The 10839-nt window shown below is 36.9% G+C and overlaps 1 protein-coding gene across 2 annotated transcripts in view; it reads right to left on the bottom strand.

Moving 5' to 3' along the window:
- Positions 1 to 10839, bottom strand: part of CSTF3 (cleavage stimulation factor subunit 3) — a 69934-nt gene that overhangs the window by 6281 nt on the left and 52814 nt on the right. For both annotated transcript variants that reach the window (XM_007111140.4, XM_007111142.4), the window contains 7 exons: positions 9965 to 10127; positions 7985 to 8094; positions 7248 to 7364; positions 6911 to 6985; positions 5369 to 5512; positions 4857 to 4959; positions 1747 to 1816 (listed from right to left, as the gene is read on the bottom strand). In XM_007111140.4, coding sequence (XP_007111202.1) covers positions 1747 to 1816; positions 4857 to 4959; positions 5369 to 5512; positions 6911 to 6985; positions 7248 to 7364; positions 7985 to 8094; positions 9965 to 10127 — 782 coding nt within the window. The remainder of the gene's footprint in view (positions 1 to 1746; positions 1817 to 4856; positions 4960 to 5368; positions 5513 to 6910; positions 6986 to 7247; positions 7365 to 7984; positions 8095 to 9964; positions 10128 to 10839) is intronic.

Consider the following 10839-nt stretch of genomic DNA (forward strand, 5'->3'; position numbering starts at 1 on the left):
CCTGGTGGCGCAGTGGTTAAGAATCTGCCTGCCAATGCAGGGGACATGGGTTTGAGCCCTGGTCCAGGAAGATCCCACATGCCGTGGTGCAACTAGGCCCGTGCGCCACAACTACTGAGCCTGCGCTCTAGAGCCCATGAGCCACAACTACTGAGCCCGTGAGCCACAACTACTGAGCCCGCATGCTTCAACTACTGAAGCCCTCGCGTCTAGAGCCCGTGCTCCGCAACAAGAAAGGCCGCTGTAGTGAGAAGCCCGCGCATTGCAACGAAGAGTACACACAACTAGAGAAAGCCCACACGCAGCAACGAAGACCCAACACAGCCAAAAATAAATAAATGAAATAAATTAATTTTTAAAAATCTTTAAAAAAGGCTATTCACTCTGTGAAATTTTGGTTCATATAACTCTGTTTTAAAAAAAAATCTACAATGAGGTTTCACCTCACACTGGTCAGAATGGCCATCATCAAAAAATCTACAAACAATAAATGCTGGAGAGGGTGTGGAGAAAAGGGAACCCTCCTGCACTGTTGGTGGGAATGTAAATGGATACAGCCACTATGGAGAACAGTATGGAGGTTCCTTAAAAAACTAAAAATAGAACTACCAGGGGGGAGACCTTCAAAACGGCAGAGAAGTAAGACGCGGAGATCACCTTCCTCCACACAAATACATCAGAAATACATCGACATGTGGAACAACTCCTAAAGAACACCTACTGAACACTGGCAGAAGATCTCAGACTTCCCAAAAGGCAAGAAACTCCCCACATACCTGGGTAGGGCAAAAGAAAAACGAAAAAACAGAAACAAAAGAATAGGGATGGGACCCGCACCTCTGGGAGGGGGCGAAGTGAGAGAGTGGCATGGACATATATACACTACCAAATGTAAAATAGATAGCTAGTGGGAAGCAGCTGCATAGCACAGGGATATCAGCTTGGTACTTTGTGACCACCTAGAGGGGTGGGATAGGGAGGGTGGGAGGCAGACGCAAGAGGGAGGGGATATGGGGATATATGTATATGTATAGCTGATTCACTTTGTTATAAAGCAGAAACTAACACACCATTGTAAAGCAATTATACTCCAAAAAAGATGTTAAATAAATAAATAAATGTCAGTAAGCACCTTTGTACTAAAGTAGTGCACTGAGTTCCTATTATATACTAGGTAGGACTATCACAAAATTCCTATACTGGTAGACATTATTGCTACTTGACAAGAACGTAAGGATTGGCAAGGTGAGGAAATCTGCCCAAGGTGTAGTTGTCTGAGCTGGAATTTGAACCCAAGACTCCAAAGCCTTACTACTTTCACTGCACCACTATACCATGTTGTTCCTTCTGTAAAACCGACAGAGTCAAAACCATAAATCAGGGATATAATTTGTCAAACAAATGTTCATTTTGTCAGAGTCTTTGCTCTCGAGTAAGAAGTAAAAATTTCAGAATTCTTCTCTAGTTTGTTCATATAAATTTCTAGGGATATATAGCAAGATATATTAAAATATTTAATAATAAATTGCTAAGGCATCTCTCAAAATAATCCGTCAGTATGCCAAAATTTTTTTTAACAAATCTTAAACAGGTATGAAAATATGGCAAGGCAGGCATGTGTAAATTAAGCTTCAAGAGAGAAGGGAAATTTCTCCTGGAACGTATACTCACAACAAGCAAATGTTCATCCCATAGAGCACAATTCAGATATTAGAACCCGACCAGTAAGTTTTCAAAATGACTTACCCAGACTTCTCAGGTGGAAGACTTCCAGATGTTAAAACTCGTTCAAACAAAACTCGAGTATTATTGTCCTCTAGGATATTAAAGAAGATTTTAAATATTTTTTAAAATTCAGTTTTATAATTCAACAATGCATTATCTCATTTAATCCTCACAAAAATCCTATGCAGAGAGATCTAACTATTATCACACCCAATATTTATAGATGAGGAAGCTTGAGGTTCAAAAAGATGAAGTGAGTTGATGTGGCTCACAGTTATTGAGTAATAAAGCCATAACTAGAAGCCAGGTCTTTTTACCTCTAGTTTAGCCCTCCTTCTATAGTATAGTGTAGTTGTAATGTCAAACAATTTATAACAGTGTGATATCTGAATCGGGTATCTCATTTTTTTTTAAATAATGAAAATTACATACCTGTTGATATTATAAGCATCAAACTGTTGATATTTTTTTTTTCAAACTGTTGATATTTTTAAAATACACTGAATGTGGAGGATGACAAGCTCAAATTTAGATATTTGATTTTCTTATTTTGCAGCACCAGGACTACTCTATATTTAACTACTTTAAATTCTTATATAGGTACCATATCTAGATTGGTAGATAAATATGCAAATGGAAAATGAATAAGAATGGTCACCAGAGGTAGATTAAAATTTAAGAGTCTCGGGAGGTCTGTAGCTGGAAGTGGAAAATGACACTTCTTGCTAAGCTCTAAGGGATCTATTAAAATTTAAGAATCTAGTAGTAAATTTACTAACACTTGAACTGCATATTTTAAATGGGTGCATTTATGGTATATAAATTATGCCTCAATAAAACTGTTAAAAAAAAAAATCCAACAGAGTAGTTGGTTTTTACTGCCACAGGGCAGTTATTCAGTTTTACTATATGTCCATAATATGCAAAGTCAAACCAAGAGATTACATGTATTGAACCAAACAAGACGGCACCATATTCATGGCTTTCATCTTCAACTTAACATACTGTACTTAAAGAAATAAGTAAATCTTGCATTTTATTCTTTTAGCTTTATTCCAAGCTTTGCTCCAGACACACTTTTTGCCATTCCACATAACTTTCCACTGCTTATTACATGCTATGTTCTCCTGGAATAATGCATTTTCCTATATCTTTAGGAAAACGATTGCTTATCCTTCAAGACCCATCTCATGCTGCCTTCTCTCACCCTCTAGAACAGTGCTATCCAATAATTTAAATTTGCTGCTAGCCACATTTAAAAGAATAAAAACAAACAAAAAACAAAAATAAAAAAAATAAATAAAAGAATAAAAACAGGTGAAATTAATTTTAATATATTTTATTTAACCTAATATATCTGAATTATCATTTCAATATGTAATCAATATGAAAAATTATTAAGATATTTTACATTTCTTTTCTACTACCTCTTTGAAGTCAGTATGTATTTTAACTTACACCACATCTCATTTTGGCCTAGCCACAATTCAAGGGCTCAAAACTTAGTAGTCTAGTGGCTACCATAATTGCATAGCACAGCTCTGGAGCTTAGATTACACTCTCCTCTCTGTGCTTCCAAAGTAATTCATTCAGGGCTCTGTTATAGAATTTAGCACATGTTTTTCATGATTGCCACCATCACCTTAAATAGTTAACATTTATTGTCTGCTTACCACATTCCATATATAAGTCAAATACATGCAAAAGTTCATTTAATTCTCTCAACAATCCAGTGAAAGGTACTCTTATTATAACCATTCTGCAGATGAGAAATCTGAAACACCATTATACACCTAACCCCAGAATTTATGCCACAATTAAGAATCAAATGATGATGCAATTATGTTTACACATCTGATTTCCCCAGGAGAATACTCTGAGGGTAACAATGGAGTCCTATTCTTGTATTTCCAGACCTTACTAACCAAAACTACTGAATAAATGACGGGTTGATGAATAAACAAACTAAGACACTGATTTTAGAAGATAATAATGCTGACATCAGAGTTCATCCTCAATTTTAGAGTAAAATATTGTACATCCTAGTAACTATTCTAAAAAATCAAGCAAAACAATATAAAACTGGTGAGGAACATTCATTTCATACAAGAAAATTGCATGAAAATTTTCTTTAGCCCCAGCTCAAAAATCTTAAATGCTCCACTGTCTCACTTTTTGGAGTTACGTCCTTTTCCAGAGAGTAGAATCACTAAACTGAAATATAAAATCATGTTTAAGTTTTATTCTTTTCTACTATTTAGGTATACAGAATGCTATATTTTTCTAAAATATCATTAAAATCACTAATATTTACCTGTGATATCTAATTTACATTTAATTATTTACATGGCACATAATTTCATATTTCTTTTTTAAATCAGTTTTTAAACCAGATCATTTTTAGTCAAGAAATTACATATCCTGGACTGTGGTTAACTAGACTAAATAAGATACATACATACATATACAGATCCTCTAGCCTAGTGCCTGGTATAAGGTAGGAACTCAATAAAAGAGGGTCATTATTATTACAACAAAATAAGAAAATAAACATGCTCATAAACATAATGTTTCCTTTGAAATATCTTCCCCAGTAGTCTCAAAGCAGTTTACTACTTGGGCATCTTTTTTTTTTTTTTCCGGTATGCGGGCCTCTCACCGTTGTGGCCTCTCCCGTTGCGGAGCACAGGCTCCGGACGCGCAGGCCCAGCGGCCATGGCCCACGGGCCCAGCCGCTCCGCGGCACGCGGGATCCTCCCGGACCGGGGCACGAACCTGCGTCGCCCGCATCGGCAGGCGGACGCCCAACCACTGCGCCACCAGGGAAGCCCCAACTTGGGCATCTTTGAGTTTTTGTGGCTAGAGATTTGTGGCTTTACCCTATTACTGTTGGGACTTTGATGCTAAATTAAAGACCATTCTGCAGAATCAAAAGGCATCAACCATTATGCAATAAGTATAAATTCATAGTTGACAGGCCACAAATATTTGAGTGCCTATCAAGTGCCTGGTTCTGGTGTGATGACAGAATATAATACATTTGAGAAAGAAAAAAACCCAGCAACATAATTTCAGAGAATGACACTGATGGTTTAATATAAGTAACCATTACAGATCTAGAATCTACTTACCATTGAGGTGAGAAAGATAGTCAATATAGGCCAGGACATATTCTGGAATGTCTCCATATTTCTTTAGCCCCAGCTCAAAAATCTTAAAGGCAACAGATTTGTCCTAGAAGTAGAGAAGAAAGTACTGATTTCCATGCAGTGTCAGACAAGATACTCAAAGAATATTAAAACTATAACATCTAAATATGACAAGGTATATTAAGAATTAAAATGGAGATTAAAATTATGTTAAGTAAAAATTACAGACTAAAAACCATTCAAGGGGATTCAGATTCGGAAATATGGAGTTTAATAAGGTATAAATTAACAGGCAGAGTAGCCCCCACTCGCTGCAGCTGGAGAAAGCCAGCGTGTAGCAAAGAAGACCCAACGCGGCCAAAAAAACCAGATAGATATAAATAAATAAATAAATAATAAAACTTAATGACAGAAATTAGGACTGCCTTTCTTTTAATTAATTTATCTCATATGAAGGAAATTATTTTATCTTTATATTTTATTTGAGGACTTACCTTACTACAGTAATACTCCATGAGTGCTGCAGTAACATAGACATGGTGGCGGGTTCTGGTATCTTCTCTTGCTTTTTTAAATATCATTCTTCCAGATTTAATACCTTCTGCTCTTCTTGCAAATTTCATATATTGGATATATACCTACACAAAAAAAGTATTTGTTTTCTACAGACTAGGCAAAACGTGAACCCTATAGCATCCAATACAGGTTCACCTTACTTCAGTACTAACACTTTTTGCTGTATAAGGAAGCGATTTTGAACACTCGAGAAATAAAAATGTAAGATTATAGATAGTGTACTATTTAAATCCACAAGCAAATTTTTTCTGGTATTAAAGACGTGCAAATTAATATTTTAATTCAGATATAATTCACATAGCACAAAATTCACCCTTTAAATGTATAATTCAATGGTTTTTAGTATATTCACAAGGTTTTGCAATCATCACTATTATCTAATTCCAGAATATACAAATTAAATCTTAAGGAAGGAATAAAAGTGAAAATACTAGAAAACGCTAGTACTTCTTGATTTATTACTTTAAAAGCCCACTACTCTATTTCCTAAAGACCATATAATGTAACTTTACTGATAAACTATTTGAGTCATTTTATACTTAGCACCTACAGAGTGCCCAACACATGATGAGTATGTAATATTTGTTCAATGAACAAACATCTCTGGACTGTACACAGGGTGACTATGAGTAGGGTCCTGATTTGCTCAGTTTTGATGATGTCAAACTACATTGCCCAGTTTAGACAGATGAATAGATGGATGAATGAACTATGAGTTCCTTGAGGAAAGGAATTTTACTTATGTGTCACTATACTGCTGGAATCTAGCACAGTGCATAGCACACATCAGTTTGCTAAATGAATTTTAAAATGATGACTAATGAGCAGTGGAATCCCATGATAAACAAACAAAAAAAGGAGTATAGCTGTAGTTGACTTGAGGCAGAGGGTCTAGAGCCCCATGCGTTGGCTCCTCCCCTTCCTCTCCCACTGAAAGAGCTCTGCTGCACTTTTGCAGAAATTCAGGGCTTTGAAAACCACTATTACAGAGTAGAATTCAGGATAAAGTGAGTTCTTGTCCAATTGCTTCCCAGAATGTTAGTTTCTCCTGCCTCCATTTATTTAAAAAGAAATATTTATGAAGCAACAATTCAAACAATTCAATGTGGTATTCAAACCATGCTCACAAGGAAGGTGTTAGAGAAAGCCCCACTGTGGCTGGTTCATAGCGCTGCACTTACAAACAACAACAGAAGAAACGAGCAGAGAGATCTGCAATTGTCGGGCTGGGAGACAGGGAAGGGGTGACTACAAGGGGGTCACATGGGGGAATTTCTGTGGGGTGACTGAAGTGTTTTGTATTTTAATTGTGATGGTTGTCCCATAACTCTATGTTATTGGTCAAGATTCATAGAACTAACAATTCAACAAAAACAGTGAATTTTACTTTATGTAAATTAAAATTTTTAAAAATTAAAGCAGACTGCAAAAGTGGGAAAGAGACTAGTAAAGTTACTTACCAAGGTGGGGTCAATATCCTCAATTGCCAGAAGTCTGTTATATATACTGTGAACTTTCTCATACTTCATGCGACTCTAAGGTGGTAGAGAAGAAGTGGATATAAATACATATTCATAAAAGAGCAGGATTTGAGCTCTGAGGAATCCAGAGGCTGCACCCCACAAAGGCACCTGCTTTGAGCATAAATATATAATGAGCTAAGGACTAATAACTGTTCATTCTGCATTATCTCTGTCTTCCAAAAGCAATATGCCTGGCAAACAAGCAGCCAGAAAAAAAATTCAGTGCTGCAGTAAAAAATCCAATTACAAGAAAGTTCTAAATATTTTAACTCACCTCTTCATAATCTGCATATGCAAAATAAAGAAGCATATTCTTCTTTAATAAAGTGCTTATGGCTCTTTCATATATATTAGCAGCTTCATCACTAAATAATTTGGCATTATTCATATCCTAGGAGAGAAAAAAGAAAGTTCACTTACAATAATTTCAATAAAGCTGAAAGAGAATAAAACACACACTCATATGTATATACCTATGGACACATGCATTTCTGGATTCTTAAGAAATCCCAGGGACTTCCCTGGTGGTACAGTGGATAAGACTCTGCGCTCCCAATGCAGGGGGCCCAGGTTCAATCCCTGGTCAGGGAACTAGATCCCACATGCATGTCACAACTAAGAGTTCACATGCCACAACTAAGGAACCCTCCTGCTGCAATTAAGGAGCCCATGTGATGCAACTAAGACCTGGTGCAACCAAATAAATAAATAAGTAAATAAATATTTTTAAAAAAATTCCAAAGACTTTTTCCATTATTTTAACATAAAGAAGAATCATAGAAGTACTCTAAATGATTCATTACTTTAATACATTAAAGAAGAGCCACTATATTTTAATTCTGACTAAGGTAGTCTAATCATATAAGAGGATCACTAAGATTCATAGTGACATAAGATTAAAATTATCAATACCTACCCTTCATTACCAAAATTCAGTGCTATACTTTTAGCAAATTATTGCTATATCAAAACCATGAAAAGACCAAAAGGGGGCAACAAATAAATACTCACCCCCTTCTCTGCTAACAGTTTACTTGACTGCTCAAGATACTGGGCAGCTTCATACCAAATATCAGGGTGATGGCCCAGCACAAGCAGGCACTGTTCATAAGCAAACATAACTAAGGGAAGACATTTGCAACATTCAATTAGAATAAATATTATTTACAAAACTATCAATACAAGCGTCACAACTCAATTTTTAGGCTAAGACAGGGCCCTCAGTAATGAATGATAATTGGAAATAAAAAAACTTTAGTGATTTCTGGCATTATCACCCACCCAAACCCCATCCATTCATCATTTATTAAATTAATATTTACTGAGTATCAACTATATGCTAAGGAATGTAAAAGACACTGTGAATATACCAGTGAATAAGACTTCCTATACTCAAGAAGTCTGCAGTATAGTGGGAAGATCGATATTAAGAATGCAGTTATGGTAAGTAATAAGTATTATGATGAGGAAAGTAGAGTGTACTGTTGAAACTTACAGCAGCAGGACTTAACATAGTTTAGAGACTCAAGAAAGGTTTCACTAAGGAACTGACATCTAAGCAAAACCTGAAGAAGGGATAGAATCTGGTCAGATGAGAGAGTAAGTAGAGGCAGGAAGGAGAGGATTAGATACAAAAATGGTATAGGCAAAGGAAACAGTACTTGCAAAGGCCTCCAGCTGAGAGAGCAAGGCAAGATTGAGGAAATTTTTTTTTTTAAGTTCCAAATTCTAGTTCTGACAGTGCCAGAGTAGTCTGTATCAGACTAACTCTCCTGAAAAAAAAAAATCATAAACTGAAAAATACAAAAAGCAACTGTTTAAAGGAGGCACTAGAGAATGACCAAAAGAAAAAGAAACTGGAGAGGACTGAGCCCTTAAAAAACTGGAATCACACTAGGTGAGATATATATTTAATATGGCTTTTCCCCTCAAGTGCAAACCCGTGTGTGTATAGTTCTGGGATAGCTAGAACTCAGGCCAAATGCTGAAGTCTTACTGGCTTGAGGTAAGTAACATGGAGTTCTGGGTTACAAGAACAGCTGGAAATTAAGGGGGAAGATCCCCCAAAAGAGAGCCACAGAAGGTGGAGGCTGAAAATCTGGGCCTAATGCCCTCAAATCTTCAACTGACTCTAAAATAGCATACACAGGAAAGAATACAAACAGCCTGAGCAGAAAGCAAAGCTGAAAGAGCTGGATAGATATCTCATCAGCTGCCCACCGTAATGGAGACCAAGTCTGGAATCTGAGTCCCATCAAGTTAAGGGAGTCTGAGTAAACACCTTGAACTTTCCATTATATCTTGGGAGTAAAGACTATATCCCAGGACTAAGAGATTTACTGTGAGATAAAGGCCACTAACAGAGACTCATACTAACCGTGTAAAACCAAGCCTCCACAAGGTCCAGGAGACCTGCCAGTTTTTTATCTCCCTGCTAAAAGAAAACTCAACATTCTTCAGAGGAAGATAACAGAATCTAGTCTTTACTATGTATCATTTACACATCTGTACAATGTCCAAAAAATTTTTTTAAATGTCTAGACTTGTGACAAAACAAAAAATGTGTCCCATAGTCAAGAGGAAAAGAAATCAACACCACAATGGCTCAGATGCTGGAATTAGCAGATGAGGATTTTATAACTATTGTTATAAAAATATTCAAGGATATAAAGAAAAAGATGGTAATGGCCATGGAATCTTAACAGAAAAAGGAAAACTATAAAAAACATAAAAATTTCTAGAAAGGAAATTTATACAGCTGAAAAGTAGAATATTTGAAATGAAGAATTCACTAGATGGGCTCACCAGCATATTGGATATGATAAAGCAAAGGTCAGTGAACATGGAGACAGATCTATAGAAATTACTGAATCTGAAGAACATAAGAGAAAAAAGGACTGGGAGTAAAAAACAGTCTTGGTAACCTATGGGATAATATCAAGTGGCCTAACATATACATAACTGGAGTCCCAGAAGGGTTAGTCTTGTTACCTCTTTTAGTTATAAGGGTCTGATCTTCTGTACGAAGAGGGTTGCTCTTTTCCCACTGTATGTATTTCTTCCACATATCTACCTGCTGAGCTTCTTGAGGAGTATTCTGAGGAGGCACTGAGGGAGCATTGCGGTCCAAACCTTTCATTACTGTCTCATATTCCTAGACAACAAGTATTTAGAATTCTGTGGTAAGCTGAGGAACAACTCAGATGTATGAAATGGAGTTGATCTGTTTGGAATACTTTGTTCAAAATGCCTAGTTTTTCCAAATACTACTTTGTTAATATAACCTAAAAACTATTTAAGAGCAGGAATAAAGATAACAGAAGATTACCTACCCAAGAAGAGGTTCCCAGGACTGGGTGAACAGAACAGCCCTGGGCCCTCTCTGCAGGTGATCTAGGAAGTCACTCTTCAGGACAGAGGAGTTGACAGATCAACATGACTGATGATCTGGTGGCACTGTTACTGCCACCTTTGGAGAAATGATCTGTCTTTTAAAATTTCAATAGTTCATAGTCTAGGCTATTTTCCCTAACTTCTAACCGTGTCAACGAATGGAAAGTTATGTACACAAGACAAAACTCGGTCCCTGAGAGCTATGTCATTAGACCACAGATTATTACAGTATTCGGATATGTATGAGCTGACAAGAGGGATGGATAACAACTACTTGATCAATTCTAGGTAGAACTTTATCTCTATGACCTCTGTTTCTATATTTAAAAAAATAATTTCTGGGCTTCCCTGGTGGCGCAGTGGTTGGGAGTCCGCCTGCCGTTGCATGGGACGCGGGTTCGTGCCCTGGTCCGGGAGGATCCCACGTGCCGCGGAGCGGCTGGGCCCGTGAGCCATGGCCGCTGAGCCTGTGC

The sequence above is a fragment of the Physeter macrocephalus genome, chromosome 16, assembly GCF_002837175.3.
Source record: "Physeter macrocephalus isolate SW-GA chromosome 16, ASM283717v5, whole genome shotgun sequence".
In the NCBI taxonomy this organism is placed as follows: domain Eukaryota; kingdom Metazoa; phylum Chordata; class Mammalia; order Artiodactyla; family Physeteridae; genus Physeter; species Physeter macrocephalus.